This window comes from Macaca fascicularis, chromosome 11, assembly GCF_037993035.2.
Source record: "Macaca fascicularis isolate 582-1 chromosome 11, T2T-MFA8v1.1".
Taxonomy (NCBI): domain Eukaryota; kingdom Metazoa; phylum Chordata; class Mammalia; order Primates; family Cercopithecidae; genus Macaca; species Macaca fascicularis.
The window spans coordinates 82,899,527-82,926,262 of record NC_088385.1 but is presented as its reverse complement, the minus strand read 5'-3'; the positions used below and the strand labels follow the sequence as shown (position 1 = coordinate 82,926,262).

Below are 26,736 nucleotides of genomic sequence, written 5' to 3'. Positions count from 1 at the left end.
GTTCCTAATTTTCCACTTGGAATTTGATTACATTGCAGCTATAAATTAATTTGGGGAAAAGTAGGAAAAAATAAAAAAATCCAGATCTAACCAAGGTAACTGTTATTTAAATGTATCTTGTGCAGTTTTTAGATGATAATTATTATTAGTTCCTTCAGATGTTTTACCTACAGATTAATTGAGAGGGAAGAAAATAAATATTGAGTACTTAAAGGGCAAGTCATTTCTCTGGGAACTTACAGACATTTCTTTATTTTATGCTAATAAAGAGACAGGTTTTATTATAATTATTAATGCATTTTTCAGATAGGGAAGCTTGAAGATCAGAGTGGGTAAGTACTTTCACAAGGTCACAAAGTGTTGGAGGGAGCCTATACCTGTCTGATGTTAAGGCCTATGCTTTTTTCCTACTACATAGGGGCTGAAATACAGACACAAGCACAGGTGAAATACCATCTTTGTCATCAACTTTCTTGTTGATCTCTATAGTTCTTATCCAATATTGAGAAACGTTGACTATAATATTTTTATTGTAATTGGTGTGGATTATTGCAGCTCAGGAAAATGTCTTTTAAAAGTTGTGACTAGATAGTTTTTAATAAAATATTTCACAAAAAGTGTCAGATACTATCAGAAGACTTTGGGGTACTTCCTTAAACCTTTAAATAAAACAAAAATAAAAACAAAACTTTGGTAAGAGGTTGAAAATGGTTACCTTTTATTGAGCATTCACTATATATGTCAGGCATTATGTTAAGCAACTTAAATGTGTTATTTAAAGTTTCACAGCTAAGCCAGGCACAGCAGCTCACACCTGTAATCCTAGCACTTTGGGAGGCCGAGGCAGGTGGATTGTCTAAGCTCAGGAGTTTGAGACCAGCCTGGGCATTGTGAAACCCCATCTCTACTAAAATACAAAAAATTAGCAGAATGTGGTGGCACACACCTGCAGTCTCAGCTACTTGGGAGGCTGAGGCACAAGAATTGCTTGAATATGGGAGGCAGAGGTTGCAGTAAACCAAGATTGTGCCACTGCACCTCAGCCTGGATGACACAGTGAGACTCTGTCTCCAAAAGTTTCACAACTGGGCAAGGTGGCTCAGGCCTGTAATCCCAGCACTTTGGGAGGCTGAAGTGGGAGGATCTCTTGAGTTCAGGAGTTCAAGACCAGCCTGGGTAATACACCAAGACCACTCTTGATTAAAAAAAAAAATTTTTTTTTCTTTTTTTTTAAGTTTCACAACAACCTTGTGAGAAATACATGCTTATTTTCCTCATTTTACAGATGTGGAAAGTGAAACCTGGGATGGCTAAGTGACTTAGCCAACGTTACACAGCTATTAAGTGGTAGAAAAATAGGGACAAAACAGGCTGTTTGACTCCAGAGCCACACCTCTAAGCCTCTAGGCTACAATGCTATAAAAATCTACCAAATGAAAATCATGGGAGATAGAGAAAAAAGAAACTTTATTTTAGTATATACGCTGCCAAAGAGAGCATGAGAAAAGGAACCATAACAGAAAATTTGGCATTGCCCCAGATCAGTGACCAGGGTCACCATTTATTGCAATTAAATTAGATGAGTTAACTACATTGTGTGATTTGGGGGTATAAGAGGGGCCAATGTAAAAAGCTCAAAGGTGGCCAGGTGCAGTGGCTCACACCTGTAATCTCAGCACTTTGGGAGGCTGAGGCAGGCGGATCATTTGAGGTCAGGAGCTCGAAACTAGCCTGACCAACATGGTGAAACCCCATTTCTACTAAAAATACAAAAAAAATAGCTGGGCGTGGTTGTGCATGCCTGTAGTCACAGCTAATCAGGAGGCTGAGGCAGGACAATCGCTTGAAACCCGGAGGCAGAGGTTGCAGTGAGCCGAGATCGGTGCCACTGCACTCCAGCCTGGGCAACAGAAAGAGACTCCGTCTAAAAAAAAATAAAAAAGCTCAAAGGTATCTTCAAGTCAGTCACTTTCTATCCCTTTTCTCATTATATTTTCTTTATAGCTTTCACTTATCAATTATTTATTATTGATAAGTGAAATTGTTTTATTACTAATAAAATATTTTATTAGTAAAATTATTTTATTGCTAATCATTTGCCTCACCTCACTAGACCATAACTTCAATAAAATCAAGAACCTTGTCTTTCTTACTAAATGCTGTATTTCTACAGTCCAAAGTTGTGCCTGACATAAATATTTGTTGAATGAATGCATAAATGTCTGCCCTTCCCTGGACTTTAATTCAAAAGACTATATAAAAAAGGCATGCATTATTAGAAATATTTTATTGTTTTAGTTTCTTAGATTGGCTAGGATACACTGAAAAAAGAAGAGGAAGCTGGAGAAAAGGGGGAAAGAGCATATCCACTAGTAATGATAACACCTAAGTTATAGGGGTTGGCAGGGAGTGGCGGTGAAACCTAAAAAATCAAGAGCCTTCATGGGTGAAGTGCCAAAAATTGGTGAGGCTCTCTGGTGTAGGATAAAAACCATCACAAAAGCTAACTTCTCAATTTTGTCTCAGAAATTCTGCTACCATAAAGATTTATGGAAAGTGAAAGTTATTTAGTTCATTTTAATATGCTAATTACCTTGCATTGTGCAAAGCTTTGATTAAAATGCAACATTCCTGAAGTTCTCATTGAAATTAACGTGTCAAATTTATGTTCAAACTGAGCACTGATCTACATTGTTTATGTATAGTGGGTTCTTCCTGAAGATCCATTATTGATGCTATTACGCTCCTTGTTAGCATTACATCAGTGTTGAGAAGGGTGTATAGGAACAGGCTCTGAGAACAACAAAGGAATTGTATATGAAAAACTAAAATGAATGAATAAACAGAGGCATCTGCAGTGTAGAGTGGGAAAGGCAATTAATTTCAATGAGGTTCTGGAGCGCCAAGGAAAACATCGTATCCCCTCAAATGGAAGATACAGCTGTTAAATGTGTGGATTACAACAGGGGATTCTAGGCAGTTTGAAGTTTCAAGAAATGTAAGATTTAGAGAACAGGTTCTCAAACTTTGTAGTCTTAGGATTCCTTTACACGCCTTTAAAAGTTGAGGACCCCAAAGAACTTTTATGTGCATTATTGATACTGATACTTATGTCAGAAATTAAAAGTGAGAAATTTTAAGAGTATTTCATTTAAAAACAATAAAGCAATCAAATATTAACAAAAATAATTTTTTATATGAAAAATAGGCCCGGTGAGGTGGCTCACACCTGTAATCTCAGCACTTTGGGAGGCTGAGCCGGGCGGATCACGAGGTCAGGAGATCGAGACCATCGTGGCTAACACGGTGAAACCCTGTTTCTACTAAAAATACGAAAAATTAGCCAGGCGTGGTGGCGGGTGCCTGTAGTCCCAGCTACTTGGGAGGCTGAGGCAGGAGAATGGCTTGAACCCAGGAGGCGGAGCTTGCAGCGAGCCGTGATCGTGCTACTGCACTCCAGCCTGGGCGACAGAGCGAGACTCCCTCTCAAAAAAAAAAAAAAAAAAAAAAAAAAGAAAAGAAGAAAGAAAAATAACTACTCCCTCTTGCCCCCAAATCGAGTTTTTGCAAATCTCTTTAACGTCTGGTTTAACCGCAGATGACTGGATTCTCCTATCTGCTTCTATTTTCAGTCTGTTTCCTTATCACATGTCACATAGCCTCCGGAAAACCCCACTGTACACTTGTGAGAGAATGAGAATGCAAAAGACAGTCTTGACATTAATATGGAAATAGTTTTGACCTTCCTCTTGAAAGGGTCTGGGGACCCTCAGACCATATTCTGAGAACAACTTTTTGAGTTATTGTTAGTCAATTCATCATCACTTGAAAATTAGTTATGAGGTTTTACAAGCCTGAGGATTTAATGCGATTTACTTTTTCAGAAAGATGAAACAACAGACATACTGAATGTCCTCATTACAACGCATCCAGAGAATGCACAAATATGCCATTTTCATCCGTCAAAAGAACTGAAGGGACTGTACATCAGGTACAAGTATGTGGCGGGGGGATGGGGAGCTAAGGATGACGAGCACCCCCTAAAGGCACGGAGACCCGCTGGCATAGTTCGAAGCAAAACAGGCAGAAGAGGCCGCCGAAGTGGTCTAGAGGAAAAAACTGTTTTTCTTAGGCGGGGAGGGAAAATAGTTACCGGGGGCCGGCGAGTTGCAGGAATTAGGCCCTGACAGGGAGCGCCCGCCGTCTAGGCTGCGGCGAGAGAGGGACCAGGCGACTAGCGCCCGCCCTCAGCATTCCCAGCACAACGCCGAAGGGGGCGGAGCGGGCCGGGCGCCGGGCACGCGGGCCAGGCCTTCCCCACAACTGATGGGGTTGAGATTTCCTTTCCGGCTCAGCGGGGAGAAAAGAGATGGTGGGGTGCTTAACAGAGAAGGTTAGACACCGGCGGGTACCAGAGGAGCCCAAGCGCGGCGCTGGGCCTCGGGGCTGCAGGAGTCCTGGGTCTGCAGGAGTCCTCGGCTGCGGTATGGAGGTCGCCGGGGAAGAAGGACGGTTCAGTTGCTAGGCAACCCGGCCTGGACCCGCCTCTCGCTCGCGTTGCTGGGAGACTACAAGGCCGGGGGGAGGGCGGCGAGAGGGCCCTACGTGCTGACGCTAATTGTATATGAGCGCGAGCGGCGGGCTCTTGGGTCTTTTTTAGCGCCATCTGCTCGCGGCGCCGCCTCCTGCTCCTCCCGCCGCCGCTGCCGCCCTGAGTCACTGCCTGCGCAGCTCCGGCCGCCTGGCTCCCCATACTAGCCGCCGGTAACGGATGGGGGCCTGGAAGGGAAGGGGGAACGTAGTTTTCGCTGGGCGGCCTGCGCAGATGGGAGGGCCGGAGGGATAGAGGGACTGGGAGCGGGGAGTCGGGGCCGCTGGCCGCCCAGGGCCTCCGGGGTCGTCCTGTGAGGTCGGACAGGACCGCGGAGTCTGGACCCCGGAGTCTGAGAGGGGCCCTAGGGCCGACCAGCGCTTTTATCTGGGACGGCTGAGGCGACTTAGGGGTTGGCGCGGCCTGGCGGCGTGAGGTTCTCTGAGCTCCACCGTCTTCTCCGCGTGTACCGGAGCGAGGCCGCGGTGACGCCCGGGTGCTCTGAGAGTCGACTGCGCCGCGGGGACCGGGAGGCCCCCGGCGTACGGGCCGGGCCAAGTGCAGAGCCGGCCGCCTTTTCGACACCCCCCTGCTTTTCCCTCAAAAATAATACCAGGAGGGAGGCCGCTGGGAGATGAAAGAACGGCGGAGGCTGCGAATTCCGACGGGAGGGAGGGGCTGTGGAGGGACGAGGCCCCGAGGCGGGGAGGGGGCGGGGGAGACTGCGACGCTCCCGGGCTCTCCGCCCATTGGGGGCGGCCGCGCGGGGAGGGGAAACCCCCCGGCGGCTTCCCTCCACACGTGGTAATGGGCTTCGTGGCCACCAGCTGGGCCTGGTTGGAGACCCTTGCCCTCGGGCTATCCTTACTTTGAAAGTTGTAGAGACGGTGGAACGTGAAAAGGGAGAGTAAGCTAGTAAGCCCTGTCCCTGGGTTTCAAACTCTTCCCTGCTTCTCTTTGGTCTTAATCTTTTTATTGGTACCGGAGATTGTGGATGTTAGCTGATGAGGAAGGGCCTCCACTGCTAGTATTTTAAAAAGTTAACGCGTATATAGCGCTTATGTTAACTGTTATTAGCAAAAGGTTGTTGTTGTGTTTCCCAGGTACAGTTAGATGGGTGTCTTGATCAGGATTTTTTATTTGGGGAGTATTGACCCTAATCGATCTAAACCCCTAAACCAAGCTTGTCCAACCCGCGGCCCAGGACGGCTTTAAATGTGGCCCAACACGAATTCATAAGCTTTATTATTATTATTTTGAAAAAGCTCATCAACTAGTTAATGTATTTTACGTGTGGCCCAAGACAGTTCTAATGTGGCACAGGGAAGCCAAAAGATCGGACCACCCCTGCAAACGGTTCTTAGATGAAAATAAAAAGTTTGGCCCTTTGTGACTTTAATTGTTCTTGGCTTTCTTATAAATTAGTTCGTTTATTGAAATCACTAGAATAAGATACTTAAACTGTTTCCTTTTTAAGATAGGAGGTAGGATGGAATGAGGTGTTAGTATAAACTTAGCCAAGTTTGTAGCCTGCAACCTTGTCAATGAACCCCACTCCCCTAAAGATCTCGGGGATGGCTTAGCCAAGTTTGTAGCCTGCAACCTTGTCAATGAACCCCACTCCCCTAAAGATCTCAGGGATGGCAGTGTAGGGAGGCTGGGACTGAGGTCCTATCTTAGAAGGCTAGACTTTGAGAGTACAAAAAGGATGAACCAGGCACAGGATGTCCTCAAGGAGCCCCTATTTTAGACGGTCACTGATCAGTTCTGAAACAACTACATTTTAAAAATATCACTGCTAACATTTTAAGGTATCTCACTGCTGCAATTAAAAATTCACACTGCTTCCCTGGTTTCAGAAGAGCTGTAAAATGAAATTTGGCCTTTTGAAAATAGGTGGATTCAAAACATCTTTGGAAACGGGTATCTGGGTCCTCTTTTTTTGGTCAGCTTAAATTAATACTCACTTTGGAGTTAATGGAATTAACTCACTTAAATTAATATTTACTTTGGAAGTAATACACATGACCTGTGATTGAATAAGGGAAAAACCTTTTACGTATGGGTTACCATTTAAAAATCAAAGGGAAATAAATGACATTTACAGTTATTTTCAAGGCACTCTTGTGTTTCAAGCTTGTTCGAATTGCCCAAGTTTAAATAAATGGCCTAAATCTATAGTTTAGTTCTAAGAATACTATCCTTTGGAGAATATGTGGAACTAAACCCTAGTAGGTGGACTTGGACATCTTCTATCATAAAACCTGACTTTCATAGATTCTCCTTCCAAGTCAACATTATGTTAATAAATAGAAATTTAAAAGTTTTCAGTACACCGATTTGAATATTTTTCTAAATTTTATCTGCTAGAAAGTACCTATTTTCATATTAGGCCCATTGATTTGCAGAATTATAAAGCTAATACCGAATATGGTAAATTACTGCACTTGGCCTTTAATGAGATTTTTGAAAAGAATACCTGTACCATGACGAGTGTAATCCAAAGTGCCATCTCTTTTTATTCAGCTTGCTCCTGTTGGCTCCTGGTAACTGAGTTGATTCTAAGTTGCTGAAAATATGTTAAAAACTAAGGGTCTTTTTGTAGAAGGGGCTACAGAAGCAGTATCTGTTGGACTTAAAAGGTCTGAAGATGTCAAAATACAGTATTTTATTTGTTTACTTCTTGGTTGTAAATTTGAAACGAAGGATTAGAATGAAACCTCATCAATATCAAAATATTAATGATCAGTGTATTCAGATCTTCAAGTTTAATCAAACCTGTAATTACTTGTGTTCTCAGTTTATTCTTTGGGTAACTATCTGGCACCTGTATGGACGTGTATCTCATGAGCAAAAGAGGCAAATTGGTTGCTTAGATGTGAAATGTCAAATTGTGATGAGAGCTGTGAAGGAAGAAAAAGGTAAAGGGGGCATAGGGTAATACAACGTTTGCACGAAGGAACCTGTTATAATTGATGATTTTAAATTCCGTTTCAAACTGGTTTCATCTAAATAAGTTTTTGGGCAGTATAGGGGTTAGAAGGAGACTTGTTACTTTACACCTATCCATATGTAAGTTATTTAGCTCAATGACTGCAGAACGTTAGAGTACATTACTGGGCTTGCCATAGAAATTGGCTTCTATACCTTTGGTTACCAACTCTGCCTTTTACTTCCTGCATATTTGTATACATTTTTACTTATTCAGAAGTTTTGTACATTTTGATTTTTATTGGGAAACAGGGTTATATATATTTTTTCCTTGTGGAGACAGGCTTTTGCTGTGTTGCCCTGACTGGTCTTAAATGCCTCAAGTCAAGTGATCTTGTCTTGGCTTCCCAAACTGCTGAGTTTACAGGTGTGAGCCACCACACCTGTCTAGAGTTATAATTTTGGTCTTGGAATTACTTCCTGAAGAGGGTACAGAAGGGCATAACAGGGGTAAAAATAATGTGGTAGGCAACACTTACTGATTGATTATTCAGGCATTGTTTTAAATTCTGTGTGTATTATTAGCTCATTTAATGCACTTAGAGATAGGTAGCATCAATATTTTAACGAGGAAATAGGTATGGAGTGGTTAAATAACCCGTCCATGGTTATGTACGTGAGCAGTGATAACTTATGATGAGATAATTTTTGTCCTGGTTTTGAAAGAATATTGACTTACACTGTTCTACTGTAAATCAGCATGAATAAAGAATTTATTTCTTGAAGTTATAGAGGCTGAGAAATCCAAGATCGAGGGGCCCCATGTGGTGAGCACCTTACTTGTGGGGACTCTGAAGGTTCCCAAGGCAGTGCAGGGTATCACATGGGGAGGGGGCTGAGTGTGCTAACTGGGTAGCTCGGATCTCCAGTTCCCCTGGTGGGAAACTGTGTAATTTATAAAGAAATACGTTAATCCACTAATGGATTAATTCATTTGTGAGGGTGGAACCCTCATGATCCAATCACTTCTTAAAGACCCCACCTCTCAGTGCTGCCACATAGGGGATTAAATTTCAATATGAGTTTTAGAGGGGACAGATACTCAAACCATAGCAGCATGGAATTCAAAAGCACTCCACCTTGTATCTCGCTGTGCTCTAGGGAAAAGCTGTATAGCAGTTATGGTCATTAAGTCTTCTAACATAGAATTTGTTTACATATACAGTCATGCATGGTTAATAATGGGGATATGTTCTGGAGAAATGCATCATTAGGCCGTTTCATCCTTTTATGAATGTCATAGAATGTATTTACACAAACCTAGATGGTACAGCCTCCTACACACCTAGGCTATATGGTATAGCCTGTTTGTTGTTCCTAGGCTACAAACCTGTGTAGCATGTTGCTGTGTTGAATACCATAGACAGTTTTAACTTTTTAAAAAATAAGTTAGAGTGTACTCTAACCACCAAAAGCATAGTAAATACATAAACCAATAAGTCATTTATTGCCCTTATCAAGTATTATGTACTGTACATAATTGTAAGTGCCATACTTTTATATGAATCAGCTCCATTATAATCTTATGGGACCACCGTTGTATATGCAGTCCTGGGTTGACTAAAATGTTATGTGACTGCAGTTGGGTAATGGTTTCTTAGCCTTATGTCAGCTCTATGTATCTAGTTCAGTTGCCTCCCCGCTTCCACCTTTCTTTGTTTTTGGTTCAGTTTAGGAAGGAAGATTTGCTTTCGGGAGGCCAGGCGTGGTGGCTCACACCTGTAATCACAGCACTTTGGGAGGCCAAGGCGGGAGCACAGGATTTCCAGACCAGTCTAGGCAACATAGTGAGACACTCTGTCTTTACAAAAAAAATTTTTAAACATTAGCTGAGTGCGGTGGTGCATGCATACCTGTAGTCCCAGCTACTCAGGAGGCTGAGGTGAGAGAGTGAGAGGATCACTTGAGCCTGTGAGGTCAAGGCTGCAGTGAGCTGTATCACGCCTAGGCAACAGAGCAAGGCCTTGTCTCCAAAAAAAAAAAAAGAAAAAAAGAAAAAATGCCTTCAAGCATGTTTTTAGGGTCAGTTATGTCTTTTGAGATCTTATATACACCATATATGTATGAACCTTTTATTATAAAGTGACCTTTTTATCTCTTAATGTTTTTCCTTGAAGTCTATTTTTTCCTGACAATACATGCTACCTTGGTTAGTGTTTTATTCTGAAACTGTCTTTTACTTTTTTTTTTTAAGGAGATATGTTGAAGTGCAGCAGCATGATCATAGCTCACTGTAACCTCAAACTCCTGGGTTCAAGTGATCTTCCTGCCTCAGTCTTCCAAGTAGCTAGGACTACAACAGGCATTTTAATTTTTTGTAGAGATGATCTATATTGCCCAGGCTGGCCTTGAACTCCTGGCCTTAAGCGATCCTCCTGACCCAGCCTTCCAAAGTGCTGAGACTATAGATGTGAGCTACTGCACATGGCCTCACCTTCGTTCTTAAAAGATGTTTTGGTTGGGGATAGTATTCTAAGAGCCTTAGTTATTTTCAACATATAGAGGATTCTGTTGTCTTTTGGTGTCTTATTGAAGAGAAGACAGCTGTCAGTCTTTTTGTGGCTTTGAAGTTAATCTCCCTTTTCTGTGTGTGCTTTTGAGAGAATTTGTTTTTGCTATCTTGCCTTTTTACTGATATATCCTGAGCTGGATAAATAAACCATATATATATATATATATATATATATATATATATATATATATATATATGGGTTCTTTATTTTATGGTTTTGATTTGTAGGGCTACCTGAATCTGTGGATTAGTGTCTTTCATCACTTAAAGAAATGGAAAATTCTTGCATATTAACGTCTTCAAATATTCCATCCTTCTGCTCTTGGAACTTGTATGAAGTCTTTTAGGCTTTTTTGGATCCTAAAATGTCTTTTCTTTTCAGTATTTTCAGTTCTTCAGATTCTGTGGCTCTACCATATTTTGAAAGTTTTCTTCTAAGCTTCATTTCAGGTCACTTAATTCTTCAGCTGTTTATCTTACTCTTAAGCCAGCCCATTTAGTTTGATTCCAGTTATTTTTATTTCTGGAAGTTCTAGTTTTACAAATTTGTTATATCACCTTTAATAGATGACTTCCTTGCAGACAGTGTATTTTCAAACTTAGATCAAAGATAGCCAGGCTTACTATGCCTATAGGTATATATTTGTTTGTAGTCTGTATGACAGTATTTAAGTCTTTGTGTAGGATTGATTTCTGTTTTATTTTGTTTCTCCTGTTGGCTGTGAAAATTACTTGTATGAATTTTTTAAGGTCTAGAAGGAAGCTTTCATTTATATTTGGATGTGCAGGTGTCTAAATATACCAGGGACAGGTCATTTTAAGTACATAGGTTGGGGTTTGGAGGGCAATACAGATGAGGTAAATTGGCGCTGTTTGTCCATTAGAATGAATTTATTCTTGAGGATATAGCATTTTGGGGTTCCTGCTTAATTTGGGAGAGTTGCCATAAAGATACCCATCTTGGACAGGCCCAGAATTTTAACTGGTTAAAACCAAAGTTCACATTGCTGATAATTGGCAGTTGACCTTAGTGTGCAAGTGCCTTCCTTCTGCTTCCTGTTTTGCCTTCAGTTTTGGACTGGTAATTCCTTACTATCTTGTTAGTATTTCGGTGCTTTTAAGATTTTTAACAAAATGTTTTTGTTAAAAAAGTCTCTACTTTTAATTATTTTTCTTTCTTTCTTTCTTTTTTTTTTTTTTTTTTATTTGAGACAGGGTCTCGCTCTCACCCAGGCTGGGGTGCAGTGGTGTGATCTCGGCTCACTGAAGCCTCCTCCTCCTGGGTTTAAGCAATTCTCCTGCCTCAGCCTCCCAAGTAGTTGGGACTACAGGTGTGCGCAATCATGCCTGGCTAATTTTTTGTGTTTTGGTAGAGGCTGGGTTTCACCATATTGCCCAGGCTGGTCTTGAACTCCTAAGCTCAGGCAATTTGCCTGCCTTGGCCTTTCAAAGTGCTAGGATTCCAGCCGTATTTTTCATTGGTAGAATTGATCTGCATAATCTAGTTTGTTGCTTTCAGGAATGAAAGTTTTTCACAGAGATCTTGGAATGCAATTTAATGTCTAACAACTAAGATTCTCACTGATTTTATTTAATGTCAACTACAGAAAAAAATTAACACAGGTATTAACCTAAACTTGTGTTTGTCAGTGTGGTCTAACTGAGAACCACCTCTCAGAAGCTGAGTTTTTTGTTTAGACTGCAGATTTTTGGGTCCTACTCCCTCAGATATTTTTCTACTTTATATAGGTGATGAAATAGAACCAGAAGTTGTTTGCCTTAGTTTGTGGATTGCTACAAAGTTGATGTCAGCCCAAATGATCTGACTACAACTGACTAGAAAATTGGGTCTATCTTACAACCAAGAAATACAATGTAGCCAGAATGGGCAGGTTAGAGCAGCCTTCTCTGGAGGAGTAAATGCCTCCTGTTAATGTTCTTTAAATGTTCTGTCTTGGATCCTCTTTACTAAAGATAAAGTTTCATTTTAAGAATTTAAACTATAAATATAATGCTGCAAATGGACATTGAGGTTAACAGTGTAGCCATTCTTCTGTGAGCACATTAGAATGTTATAAAAATAAAATTTGGAAGTTTTGGGTTTTGTTTCTATTTTTGACAATTGCTGGGTTTACTAGACACTATATATTAAACCCAGAAAATTTCAGAATACATTTGTGTATTGGAAATTATTATATAAATCTGTGTATTGGAAAACCAAATGCAGTCATGCACCACATAAATACTTAGCCATTACATTAAAGTTGCCTACTGTGTTCAGTACAGTCACATGCTGTATAGGTTTGTAGCCTGGGAGCAATAGTCTGTATCATAGCCTAGGTGTGTAGTAGGCTATATACCATCTCGGTTTGTGTAAGTATACTCTGATGTTTGAACAACAATAAAATCACTTAAAGACACATTTCTCAGAACATATAATCCACACATGACCGTAATAGTGAATGGGAAATTAGTTCTCATTACCCCCAGTCCCTTCTTTCTCGTTAGGTTACTCTGGTTGGGTTTTTGGTGTATGTTTTTAAAAAGGTTTTATTTATATTAAAGCATGTGCATATATGAGTGGAGATTTTATATATATATATATATATATTTTTTTTTTTTTTTTCCCCCCATATCCAAATGGGATTTTGGCATACCATACATTCTCTACCTTGCTTTGGTGTTCCTTCATATCAACTCAGATATGTTTCATTTGTGACTACAAAGCATTCCATTTATGCACATTCCATTATAGTACTAAGTTTATAATAAGCTTTGTGTGCTACCCCAAAGAAGACAACACTGTGATTGGCAAGATCAGATTTAATTCTTGTAATCATGAATCTTGTTAGTTGGAAGAGACAGACCATAGGTCACCCTAATTTATAATTACAAACTGAGACATCTTATGGTGGAAAGAAAGCTTTACAGGAGTGTGTGTACAACCAAGAAATCTTACTTAACCAGAATCTGCAGGTTGGAGAAAGCATCTCTGGGGAGTGAAACTTTGAACTGAGAGCCAAAGGATGTGCAAGACTTGTTCAGAGCTGTGGAAGAACCTTCTAGGTGAACATGGAAAGCAAAGGCATTAGATTCTTTGTAATTTTTTCATGGTAGATCTCATAAGTGAATAAATCTGGAGATGGACATACTTTGTTTTTTTAATTTTTATTTTTTAAGAGAGAGCGTCTCATTGTGTTGCCAAGGCTTGGCTTGAACTCCTGTCCTCAAGCGGTCCTTCTACCTTGGTCTCCCAAAGTACTGGGATTGCAGGTGTGAGCCACGGTGCCTGGCTGAGATGGACATGTTCAAGACTTTTGATATTCCTATTGTCAGATTGCTCTCCAGAAAGAACAATAGCCAGAAATAAGGATACATGTGCACCACAAGTTTCTTGGTATTAAAAGGAAATTACTGATGATGTGATAGACAAACTGGAATCCTACTTGCATTTCTTTGATGTCAGAGATTCAATGTTTTTCTTATTTTTGATTAGTATTCATAATTGCTAAACACTTTGTAAATGCTGAATCATTACCCAGCATCACTAGAAAAATTCATCAGTACTATTAGGAATTATTTACAACAAATACAAAATATTTACAAAGTTAAATACATTAGGAAGAAAAATTTTCTTTATAATTACTCTAAAGGATAAGTACTAGGTCAGTAATACTGTTTCCCCCAAATATTAGCACTTAACTGCTAAAATCAGGATCTTTTCCATTTGCAACTCTTTGTTCATAGGCATAATACATTGCTGTGAAAGTAAACACATGCAGGATTTTGTGGATTAAATATGTACTAAGATTTTTTTTTACCAGATAGCTTGATTCTATTTATTTATTATCACTTTTTTAGAGATAGGGTCTTGCTGTGTTTCCCAGGCAGGCCTTGAACTCCTGTGCTCAAATGATCTTGCCTCTTGGGCTGCTGGGACTACAGGCTCGTGCCACTGTGCCTGGCTAAGAAGATAAACTTGATTTTAATGTGGATTCTATAAAAACTTGGTTTAGTTTTTTTTGTAATTTGTAGACTACCTGTGGCATTCTACCATTGTTTGCTTCCTGAATATAGCACATCTACTTTTAAGATTTTTCTAAAAGCAGTATTCTCCAGGTTCATACTAATCTTTTAGTGAGAAGGAACTTAGGATGCCCTCTGGTCAGTCTTAACAGTAAACTTACTCAGGTCTGGTAACCACAAGTCTTGACAATGTCCCCAGCATATCTAGGGGAAGCTGGAGGTTGGTGGTTATCAGTTATCTAACATGAGGTACATGTACGTTTGAAGAGATAGGGAAGGCTTACCTGACATTAAGATTGGGACCCACAGCTTTTGAAATAGTCTAAATGGCTATTTGATCCAAGGATTAAATCTTCTTTAAAAAGAGATCTAGGGGGCATAGTGAGTACAGTAGCCGTCAGGTTTTGGTTTTCTTAAACATGAATTACATAAAAATGAATATTGCTAAATACAAAATGGATTTGTTTAAGATGCTAAGTAGTCTAAAAATTTAAGCAGAAATTGACCTTTCTTGGTTGTTGAAAGAATTTGAATGAAGATCCTTTGTACTGTTCCTTTCCTATGAGTCTAGCAAATGTTAGTTTTTTTTTTTTTTAACCAATGGTGCTATTGTCATAGTCTATATACAACAGATTCTAAAAGCTTAGTGGTAACTTTTCTTGTTTTAAATAATATCCTTTGAAAAATTACTTTTGGTACTAGTAAGGAAGAATTTGCATGTTCCGTGAGTTTTTCTTCTTAACACCGATGGTATTTTAAAGGAAATAGACATTTCTTGGGATAGTTTTCAGCATGGTATTGATTTAAAGGGTTTTGGTTTCTTTTTTTTTTTTTTTAAATAAATCATATACTTTTTTTTTTAACATTAATGTTTCTCTCCATAGATATTTGGAGTTCTTACAACATGGCAGACATTGACAAGTAAGTGGCAGAAAGTTAGTTCTTTTTCCGAGATTTGGCATCACTTTGTACTCTGTTACTAACAGCAAGTAGCATGAATTATATATCATGAAAATGTAGTTACTAATGCTTACTACCTACTTTTACAAAAGGGTAGTGCAGTGTATTCAAGATAAAATATAGAATATATGATCATTAGTATGTTTATGATCATATATTCAAAACCATCATATATACTGAACCATTTGTCACTGTTTTTAAGAAAGTGCAGAGCATGATAATGGATTATAAATACTTGCAGAATTCATTTTTATTGTATATATTTCCCAAAGATTTTACTGCTTGCATTGTAATGTACCAAACACCCAAAATATGTATAAAATGTATTTATATGTAGAGCTTAAGGAATATTAAGACAAGTTAAAAATAGAACATTACTATCAGAAGCCTTGTGTGCCCCTTCTCATTTGCACCTTTCCCTTGCAGACATATAAGTGCTATCCAGGCTTTTGCTAATTCCTTTCTTTGCTTTCCTTTAGAGCTTTACCACCTATAAATTCTCAACCAGTGTTTAATTTTGAAAATCTGAATAGTGATCACCAAATTAGCTGTGTAAAGCAACATTGCCACTTTGCCACTGTTAATTGAAGGCTCTAAGATAGGATAACAAGGAAAAAAAGACTATCTGGGTCATAGTCTGGCCTCAAGTGTTCTGAGGCTTTATAAAGACTTATGGAGAAGTATCGGGCAAGGTCATGTGTCCTGGGAAGCATAGGTTTAATCAGTTTGGCATGTGGCAGAATTCTAATGTGGATGGATGTTTTACAGAAACAGGGTCAGGAAGAATGGGATGAGGTGCACAGGATTTGTTGTGTGTAATTTTACAGTAGCCCGTGTTAAAATAGAGCACTTGGGAGTGAGGGGTTGCTAAATGATTTTCCATAGCTGTTGTAGGCATCAGCGAATGATAGTGGGAGGGCTGGAAACTTCAGTACAAGATCAACACATAGAAGTACAAATAAGAATTTGGGCCATTCTTATGCATTCTGTCTTCAGCATTAAACAAACCAGAAGAGTGGAAACAGCATTTTTAGTGATAGTAGTTCTCAAAATGATCGTCTCCTGTGTCACACTTCTAATTTGGATTGCTTAACCTTGGTGACATAGCTGTCATTGGATCTATTTTACTATCTTCCTGAGTTTTCACCTTGTTTCTCCTCTTGGGTTTGTTGTTTGCCAAATCTCCCATTGCTTTCTTGGTGTGTTAGTACCTTCTTGGAATAGTACAAGGGAGGTAAATTATTTTAAGACATGTCATGACACAAAATGACTATTCTACCTTTATGCCGGATAGTTTGGGTATAGGATAGTAAGGTGGGAATCATTTTTCTTCAGAATTTTGAAGGCATTGCTCCATTGTCACCTTGCTTCCAGTGTTGCTGTGTTGAAGTTCAGAGTCATTGTAATTAACTATTTGTGTATGATAATTAATAAATAGATACAGTTACAGTTTATATACATTTCTTTCTGGAAGCTACTATGGCTTCAGAGTTCTGAAATTTTCACATTATTGTTTTTTTTCTTTTAACATTACATGTTCAGTGGTGGACCCTTTCAGTGCAGCAATTCAGGGGCTTTTAGTTTCAGGGATATTCTTGATTTAACTTTGTGATTGCTTCATTTATTTTTTCTCTTTCTGGAGCTACTATTAGGTGTTGTATGTTGGATTGGTCTTCTCATGATCTTTTGTCCTATTTTCCATCTTTGTCTCTTTGCTCTTCTTTCTGGGCAGAACTGAAGACTTTCAGCTCGTGTTGAGTTTTAAGATTTCTGTTGTTTTAGTTTCCAAGACCTGCTTTATTCTTCCTGTTTTTTTTTTGTTGTTGTTTTGTTTTTTAAAATAGCATCCTGTCCTTGTTTCACTGGTGATAATCTCGTTTGTCTGGATATTTCTTCCATCTTTATAGTCCATTTGCTCTTACATTTTCTTTCCCTCATTTGGTCTCAATCTAAGACGCTTTCCTAAAATATAAATCAATACTTGGTTGGCTGCTCATTAAGATTGGGTTGGGTGGGGTGCAGGGACAATTCAGAGATGATTAAAAAAGAAAATTGATTGGAAAATTTGAGTGTTGAAAGGGGAGGCTCGTTAATTTGGGATTTCAGTGTAGGGTCACCAGAGTGGGCATTTGTTAGAAACCCCGGTGTTAGAATGTTTTTTTTTTTTTTTTTTCCTCTGGGCTAGTCAGATTAATCATTGAACAGTGTCTGGGTAAAGATCTGGCCTCTGGTGTTTCTTGAAATGTAGAGGAGGCTCTACATTTAGCATTCTAATGTGTACATAGTCCTATATCTTTGATACTGTTAACTGTGTCTGTTGTCTTCCAGTCCAAGTTCTGAATTTTACCCTTTCCGAGAGGAAACTGAATATGTCTGCTAGTGTAGAAGAGAAGATGTAATGATTTAACTGCTTATCAGTTTTTACTTTCTTGTTTTAGCCTCCTTCTCTCCTGCCCCACCTCTTGCCCTAGTTCTAGAAATGTACCTGGTACCACCAGTTCTTATCCTTTTGAAGACTGTGATTGGGCTGCTTCTCAGCTTTCCCCACTGCTAATCTTAGATTTCAGTTCTCTCAATGAAATTATCACCTGTCTGGTTTCCAGCTTCCAAAATGTTGCTGCCCTTGTTTCTTTGATTTCAGTGTTAGTCTGCTAACAAAACAAAACAAAAAAACCCTTTATCATAATTTTAGTGTAGATTTTAGGGATTAAGATCAGATGAGTTTGTGGTATCTGCCATCTTAACTTTGAAATTCTCATTTTAAACTTTAAAAAGAGCAAATTGGTTGTGACAGCTTGATTTCCCTCTTCCTTATTATTTAATTTTGGATGCTTGTTAGTCCTGGGAGGGTGGAAGTCAGAAGGGATTCTTGTTCTTGAAAACCAGAGTCAGTAAACCTTCCTCTGTCAAAGACTTGGTGGTAAACATTTTCAGCATTTTGGGCCACATGATTCTCTTAACTGCAGTTGGCCCTCTGTGTCTGTGGTTTCAGTTTGCATCTATGAATTCAACCAACTGCAGATAGAAAATATTAGGGTAAAAAACAATAAAATATAATAGCACAATAATAAATGCAAATAAACAGTAGAACATAACAACTGTTGTTTGTTTTGTTTTTAATAGAGAATTCTCACTGTGTTGTTCAGGCTGGTCTTGAACTCCTGGCCTCCAGTGATCCTCTTGCTTTGGCTCCCAGAATGTTGGGATTGTAGGCATGAGCCACTTTGTCTGGCCCAGCATAATACAACTATTTACATAATGTTTACATTGTATGTAGTATTATTACAAGTAATCTAGAGGTGATTTAAAGTATGCAGGAGGATGTGCATAGGTTAGTTGCAGTTACTGTGCCATTTTATATAAGGGACTTGAACATCCCAGGATTTTGGTAGGGAAGTTTCCTGGAACCAGTCTACCATAGAATCTGAGGGATGACTGTACTCAACTCTGCTGATGTAGTGTGAAAGCAGATAATACATACATGTAGTACATCTGTGTTCCAATAAAATTTTATCTACAATAGTAGGGTGGGCTGGGTTTGGCCACATGGACATAGTTTGTGGACAGCTGTTTTAAAGCCTTTGCATATAGATGTTCAATAAATGATTAAAGACACTAGAGGAGGAGTTGCTCCAATTATCTGTAACCAGTGGCCCTTAAGTGTGTATACTTATGAAACACTTAAAGTTTATACTAAATCAAAGTTCTTCCAGAAATAGGCTGGGCGTGGTAGCTCATGCCTGTAATCCCAGGATTTTGGAAGGTTGACGTGGGAGGATCACCTGAGGCCAGCCCAGCCAACGTGGTGTAACCGTGTCTCTACTAAAAATACAAAAATTAGCCATGTGCAGTGGCGCACTCCTGTAGTCCCAGCTATTCAGGAAGTTGAGGCGCAAGAATTGCTTGAGTTTGGGGGACAGAGGTTGTGGTGAGCCGAGATTGTGCCACTGCGCTCCATCCAGACTGGGTGGAGCGAGACTCTGTCTCAAAAAAGAAAAAAAAAGCTTTCAGAAATAATATGTATCATTTCTGAAGACTGAATTCTTTCCCTCAGTTGACAGGAACTTAAATTATGCTGGCAGAGTACAGTTGATTTTTTTCTGTAGTTGTATGAAAATTAAGTCGTCATTTGTCCCTATGGAAAATTAATTTTTCAAATGCTGTTTAAACACAAAAGCAACTGTATTTCTAATCCAAATGTTAAAAAAAAAATTCACACAGGAATTGTACGATGACCTTTTATAGTGACTTTGGAATCCTTATTTTCCTTTCTAATGCTAGATGTAATCTCATTTTCAAAAATTTGATTTTTGGTGATTTTTTTTTTTTTTTAAGATGAAATGAGAAGGATGCTATCTAACTGCTTTTTAACTTTCTCTTTGAATGGTGCTGTCATCTTGGCTTTGTTCTAAACAAGAGCTAGACTCTGAAGTCTTCACTTTATTCTTTCTTAACCTCCACTATGAAGTAAAGAAAAGGAAAGTGCAAAGATAGTATAGGCTGGTATAGTTGCTCCACATCCATAAGGGATCCAGGATTCTTCTGTTTTTCCTTACTCCTTTTTCTTTAGCTGGTGGCTTTCATTCCCTAGGATGCCTCCTAGTCCAGTGTGGCTGCTGGAGCTCGAGCCACCACATTAATACTCTAAGTGGGAGGGGGAGAAGGGATTAAGATAAAGGCTTCCCAGCTGTCTGCTTTCCTGTTAAGGATACTTCCTCAAAGAAATGCAGCACTTCTGTTTTTCTATCTTGCTGCCAAAATAGTCTAGCTGAAGGTAGGCTAGGAAATGTAGACTTTTAGGTTGGTGTGTTGCCATCTCATATAAAATGAGGATGTTGTTACTAAAAAGAAAAAGTAAAATCAGTAGATACTGGGTTGAATGCACATACTTGTTGACATCACATTCCCCAAAAACCTACAAAACCAATTTCATAAAGCTTGAAAAGTATAAACTTCACATTTGACCAGATGCTTTTAATGAAAGTTTAAACACTTCCAGTTTGTACTTGTTTACATCTGAAGTTAGAAAATGGAATTACCTTTTGAATTTCCTATTTCATGTCTTTGAAAGAGATACTAATTTTGAAAATGAATTTTAAGTTTTTCTGTAATTTTTTTTGGTAATTGGTACATTTGAACCTTGGTGTGATACTATGATATTATAGCAAAGAACAGTCTGAACTTGATCAAGATTTGGATGATGTTGAAGAAGTAGAAGAAGAGGAAACTGGTGAAGAAACAAAAATCAAAGGTATTACTTTAAATTACTTCAGGAGCCAATGATTGCTGGCACATGTCTACTAGAGGGTAGTTATAAGTACCAGTCTGTTTTTTTGGACCCTTCTCATTGTCCCATTTTATCTACTGGTCCATACCTCTAGAAACTTTGTGTGTGTGTGTGTGTGTGTGTGTGTGTGTGTGTGTGTGTGTGTGTGTGTGTATTCGAGAGAGAGAAAGGAGAGGTTAGGTATAGATACAGTGACTCAAAAGTCATTGTTTGCATCCTGCACTGTTGGAGCGACTTGGTATACCTGTGTCAAACAGCTGCCCATGAGTTCTGTCTGAATTTAAAAATGTTACAGGTTGTGATGTGGTGCTTATAACAGTATGTTTAGTGTTTAATTTTGTAGAGAACATGTAGTGTGTGTCTTCTTAAAAATCCACTCCTTCAAGCAGAAAAGCCATTTATTAAATGTAGGTAATATTCACAATTTATTTTAGCAGATACTTTTTAAAAGGAGTGGTGGTGGGGGCTTGTACTGTTTATGGTATGTCCTGTAGATCTGGGCCAAGAATATTAAGGTACCTGATGACTCAGCTTTTCATTTTTAAGCCAGATGGAAGTTAATTGTGAAAAGACTTCAGAACTTGTATTAATAGCTTCAGCTTTCATTTTGTAACATTTTCTTAACAGATATAGAACTGTATCCTCATTGACCAATATTGATATTTAAAAATCTATATTGGTTATCCTGGCTGTACATCATCCAATAATTGAATTATTATCAGAAGTAAATTGACCTCCAAAAACATAATTGGGAAAATTAAGTTTATGGCACTTTGTGTAATAACTGTATTGATGATGAAGAGAAGATTAGTAGCGTAATTTGTTTTGTAAAAATCTAGTGTATATTTGGATTATGTTTTTAAAAAGCCATTTATAACCACATTTTGTTTGGCTTCAGTTGCAACTGTTGACTGTCTCAACTATTAACTTTATTCATACACATAGAAATACATTACACAAGCATCAAACATAAACATTCAGATCACTCACTTCACCTTTCTCCTGGGCTTAAAACTGTCAATATATTTGCAGTTTTTCTGATATGTGTTGTCTGCATTCAAAGGACTGTCAAGAGTCATAGATAGGCATCTGAATGAAGCTTTAAGCTTCCTAAAATGCAAGGTGGGTGAAACACAAGATACCAGGAAGAGGAAGGATATTGTTCATAGTAGTTGTGGCAATGACCTTGAGAAATGCCTTGACTAGGGATAGATTAGGAATCTGAATTATTCCTGAACGTTGGGTTTTCCTAGAGTATATTCTCTTTAGCTTGCCCTGCCCGTCTCTACTCATTAGATACACCAGCAATTTATGGGCCAGTTAGGAAAACTTCATGAGATTGGATTGTCCTATTAAAAAAGCATAATACATTTTCATAAAATCCTTCTTTCGATGCCCTTTTTTTTTTTAAAGCACGTCAGCTAACTGTTCAGATGATGCAAAATCCTCAGATTCTTGCAGCCCTTCAAGAAAGACTTGATGGTCTGGTAGAAACACCAACAGGATACATTGAAAGGTACAAGTTCTCCTTTTCCATGGTCCTTATTTATCTTTCTATAATCAATCAACGTTGCAGGCGTATCTGTTTTTAAGACCATCTAGGATTTAGGTATGCAGTAGTGGAAACCTGTTGTCTGTTAGTATCCAGTATAGGATTATTGGAAGTTTTAAAATTGTGCTTAGTACCACCTGTTTACATTGGTCTTTTAAAGTTTATTGTGGTTCAAGTTTATAGGAAGTATACTGATCTTAAGCATTTCAGAGATTTGTTTAGAGGTATGTTAGAAATGCACAGAATTAGAAGAAATACAGATTTCTTATTTCACTGGTGACATAAATCATTACTAATAGCATGAATATCTTATGCAGCTTACACGTTAAAAAAACTTTTTTGTGATTTTAAGATCCATTCAGGTTACTATCTATATGTTAATTATAGTTAGTAGCTTCTGAATGTTGCCTAGTTCTGTGTGGTGTGTGTTCGCTGTGTTTTATTATCTGCTTTTCCTACAACGGACTCCTTTATCAACATAAATTCAATTACATAGCCTGTAAAGGAACTGTGTGAGAATTTCTTTGAGATGTGTACTCAGCAGTGGGAGTGCCACTTACATAGAGTATGCAAGCCTTTAAGCATTATGCTTCTAGCATGATTTCCAGAAATACTGTACCCAGTGCAAGAAGATGGATTCATCTTCATGTCTGCCAACAATTGGCACCATCCAGCTTTGTAGTGTTTTTGTTTATATTTTTAAATCAGTCTAAGAGATACAGACTCATTTTGTCTTATTTGTGTTTTATGATTTCAAATGAGTTTTTAGCTTTTCTTCATAATGCTTGAACCTTTTTGGTTGCCCATGTTGGGATTGCAATTTTTTTTTTTAATGCTTTGCAAAAGTCTTTGTATTCCAAATATTATTCCCTTATCAGTTTTTAGACATTCTAAATAATGTGTCATTTCTACTAATTTAGCCATGGAGTCCTCTGGTAAACAGTTAAGTTTTATTTTAGTAAAATATTTTGCCCTAGGGCTTGTGCTTTTGAAACTGTTTAAGAAGTCCCTCCTGGATTCTGCTACGTTTCCTATTGAATAGTTTTACCTTTTACATTTAGGTCTTAAATCCCTCTAGAGTCTACCTTTCTATTTGGTGTATGTAAACTTCCAGTTCCTTTTTTTTCTGCCTCATTTTTTAATGAGCAAGGTTTATTTATTTGTTTATTTTGGGTCTTCCTCCAGTGACATGAGCTAGTTTTTTTTTTCACTATTCACTAATCAATCCATTCTTCCCCCATTTAGGTGTACCACCTACCTTCATTGCATATCAAGTTGTAAACACCTGTGTTTGTCTTTGAGCAGCACTCTTCTGTTTTATTGGTCTTTGTCTCTTGTCATTGTAACACTTAATTACTATGACTTTATAGTTGTCTTAATATTTGGCAGGGCAGGTTGCATCCTTTCACACTTTTCCCCCAAACACAATCATCCACATTTTTGACAGTTATGTTTATCAGGGTTGTCAACAAGCAAAAAAAAATATTAAAACTCTGATAGGAATTGTATTGCATTTATAGATTTACAGAATTGTATCTTTTAATATTGTCTCATCCACATACTTCTAATTATTCAGGTCACATTCTGTGTCTTTAGTTTCAAAGTTATCTTCATAGAGTCTGTTGGTTAAGTTAATTTCTGTGTATTTTGTGTGGCGTTGTGAATAGCATTTTTTTATTGTATTTTCTGTTTGGCTGTTCTTGATTTACAGAGGATTGCTGTTGTTTTTTTTTAAGTTGCCCTTGTATCTGGTAACTTTGCTAAATTTATTGTAGTAATGTGTTCTGTTTTGCCCCCTTAGTCACAAGATTTTTATCTGCAAATAATGGCAGTTTTAGCTCTGTTCTTCCACATTACGTTATACCACGTATTTTTCTTTACAACATTACCAGGACTTTCACTACTGTGTTAAACATTAGTATTAAAAAAGGACATCTTTGTCTTATTTCTGTTCATACTAGGAATGAATATAAAATCTCTATTAAATTCAGGCCTATTTACTGTTTTTTAATCTGACCTTTGTTTTTTTCTATCAATTAAGATGCTCTATTGAACTTTTTCCTTCAATATATTAAGTATATAGTAAATACAAGTTTTGGAAATACTTATTTTGGATATCAAACTAGCCTTGCATTCCTGTAGTAAATTGAATCATGATGTGTTATTGATACATTGTTGAGTAATTGAATTTTACAGTTCTTACTTGTTAGTGAAATGAGCTTGTGTTGTGTGCATGCATGTAGGTATGTGCATAAAGAAACTTTCAGGAAGTGGTAATACTTAACTGGTTTTTGGAGTCAAATTTCAATTGCCTACTCTAATGAATGGCTGCTTTTTTAAAATTTTTACTATTTCCTGAAACAACTTGTATAAGATAGGAATTAGCTGTTCTTAGGGTAGAACTCTTCTAAAAATTTAGTTTGTACCTTTGGAGTTTGGGAAGTAGAGGTCCTGGGGAGTTTTGGAGAATTTTTTTTTTTTTTTGGTTTGACATACTAATTTATTCAAGTTCTCTCATCAGTTTTGGAGTTTCATATTTTAAACATGTACACATTTAGGTTTAAAATTGATTAGTACATAGTTGACAATAGTTTTAAAAATCTGGTTTTCATATTCTGTATTTTGCATCTTAATTCTGCTAGTTGTCTTGATCTTATTAATTTTTTAGAATATTAATTTGGCTTTTGATTTTCCTTTTTTCCAGACTGTCTTTCGTTATTGTGGCTGTCTGATTTCTGGCATTAATGTTATTTCTTTTTTAGGTTTGCTTTATGGTACTCTCTCTTTCCAGTTTTTTAAATTGAATGCTTAATTCATTTGATTTTATTTTTTAATTTGTGTTTTTTATGGCCTTAATACTCTTACTTTTGTAAATGTTGACTGTGAAGATCTGTATGCTGAAATTAATAGCACAAGCTTATTGTATTGTTCACAGCTTCTCTTTATTTCTGCTTATTGGTTGTCTGTTTGACTTGACAGTTTTTTCTGTCATTTGTAGATTGAAATATTTTGAAGCCATATTAGGTGTATAATATTTGTGATAAACATTTCTTCTCTTGTTTCATTTTACTGATATGTGTCTTCCTTTGTATTTTATAATTTTTTTGGGGGGACCATAATTTTTATTTGTCTGATATTACGATAACGACCCCCAGCTTTTATGACAAGGCCTCACTCAGTGATCCACACTGGAGTGCAGTGGCACACTCATGGCTCACTGTGATCCTCCCACCCCAACCTCACAAGTAGCTGGGACCCACAGGTACATACCATCGTGCCTGGCTATTATTTTTGTAGAGATGGGGTCTCCCTGTGTTGCCCAGACTGGTCTCGAACTCTTGGGTTCAGTTTGGTGTTCCAAAGTCCTGGGAATACAGGCATAAGCCATCACCCACAGCCTCTTTTTTTTTTTTTTTTTTTTTTTTTAGACTTTTAACCTAGTATGTCTTTTTCATCTTTTCATCTTTGTTTCTTCCTGTAGATCAATGTTTGCTTCTTTTATTTTTTGGATATAGTGTCTCGCTTTGTCTCCAGGCTGGAGTGCCATAGCACAATGACGGCTCACTGCAGCCTTAGCCTTGGGCTCAAGCGATTCTCCTGCCTCAGCCTCCCAAGTAGCTGAGACTATAGGCACGCACCACCATGCCTGGCTAATTTTTTTATTTTTGTAGAGATGGGGTTTCACCATGTTGCCAAGCTGGTCTCAAACTTCTGAGTTAAAGCGATTCAGCCACCTGGGCTTCCCAGAGTGCTGGGATTACAGGCATGAGCCACCATACTCGGCCTCAATGTTTGCTTCTTTATTATTAGTAAGGCTGACTTTGCATTTCTTAAAAGTTATATTGTTTTTGGATTTATTGCTGCCATCTTTCTCTTTTTTAATTTATTTTACTTTGGGTCTTTCTTCTTTTCGGCTTCCCATTGGATAAATCAAGTCGTCTTCTGCTGGTTCCAAAGTTAATGCATTGATTTTTGTTACTATGGTAGTGGCTTATAACCTAGTATCTAAGTTTATTTACCCCTATTGATATCTTAAATTTACCAATATTTATATTGTTTATAAACGTGCTTTCTCTGGCCCTCTATTTTTCCCTTCAAGGCAAGAAATTTACCAAGATATTTGACTGCACCCATACCTTACATAGAATCTGCTGGATTTTTTTTTAATTTCCTCCAAAGTTGCTTTTAGTAATATATAGTGAGTATCTGTGGCAAACCTGAAGCCTGGTATACCTGATACAATTTTTGTCTTGCTTTTATATCTGAATAATAGTTTGGCTATGAAGTAGTAAATTCAGAGTTCTTAAAAACTACAATTTATTTTTTCTTTATTTCAGCGTTTCTTTTAATGCCTGTTGTTAGTCTGATTCCTTTTTCTTTGTAGGTTATTCTTTTTCATTGGATACCTTTAGAAATTTCTTGTCTTTGATATTCATAAATCTGATTAACATGTCTAGGAAGCAGAGTAAGGATTTTTATATTGCTTTAATTCTGAGAAATGTATCATTCTCATATGTTAAGATTTTGTACCCCTTCTCTGTTTGTCAGCTGTTGCTACTTTTGTCATCCATATCTCAGAGCTTTTCTATTTTCCATCTGTCTTTCATGCTGCCTTCTGGTAGAACTTTTCAACATCATGGACTTTATCTTCAGTTTAATCTATCCTGTTTCTCTTATTTGTTGCCTATTTTAGTTATTGTATTTTTCATACTTAACATTCCCTCTCTGTTTTAGATTTCTTGGTCTTGTTGCATGTTGTTAATCTTCCTCATCTCTAAGTATATTTACATTCTTGTTTAAATTCTCTAATTATGCTG

General features: G+C 37.9%; 1 protein-coding gene across 13 annotated transcripts in view; it reads left to right on the top strand.

Moving 5' to 3' along the window:
* Positions 1-3,679: 3,679 nt before the first annotated feature.
* NAP1L1 (nucleosome assembly protein 1 like 1) overlaps positions 3,680-26,736 on the top strand; it is a 37,324-nt gene continuing 14,267 nt past the window's right edge. For 4 of the 13 annotated variants that reach the window (XR_012420461.1, XR_012420460.1, XM_065524585.2 and 1 more), the window contains exons 1-4: positions 4,270-4,484; positions 15,005-15,041; positions 20,246-20,331; positions 21,781-21,883. Coding sequence is in view for 8 of the 13 variants with exons in the window: in XM_065524585.2 (XP_065380657.1) it covers positions 4,370-4,484; positions 15,005-15,041; positions 20,246-20,331; positions 21,781-21,883 (341 nt within the window). In the remaining 5 variants the exon portion in view is untranslated. Of the gene's footprint in view, positions 3,806-3,884; positions 3,992-4,269; positions 4,485-4,651; positions 4,765-15,004; positions 15,042-20,245; positions 20,332-21,780; positions 21,884-26,736 lie in introns of those variants that run through there. The other 9 variants (XR_012420464.1, XR_012420463.1, XM_065524587.2 and 6 more) reach the window with 3 other exon arrangements.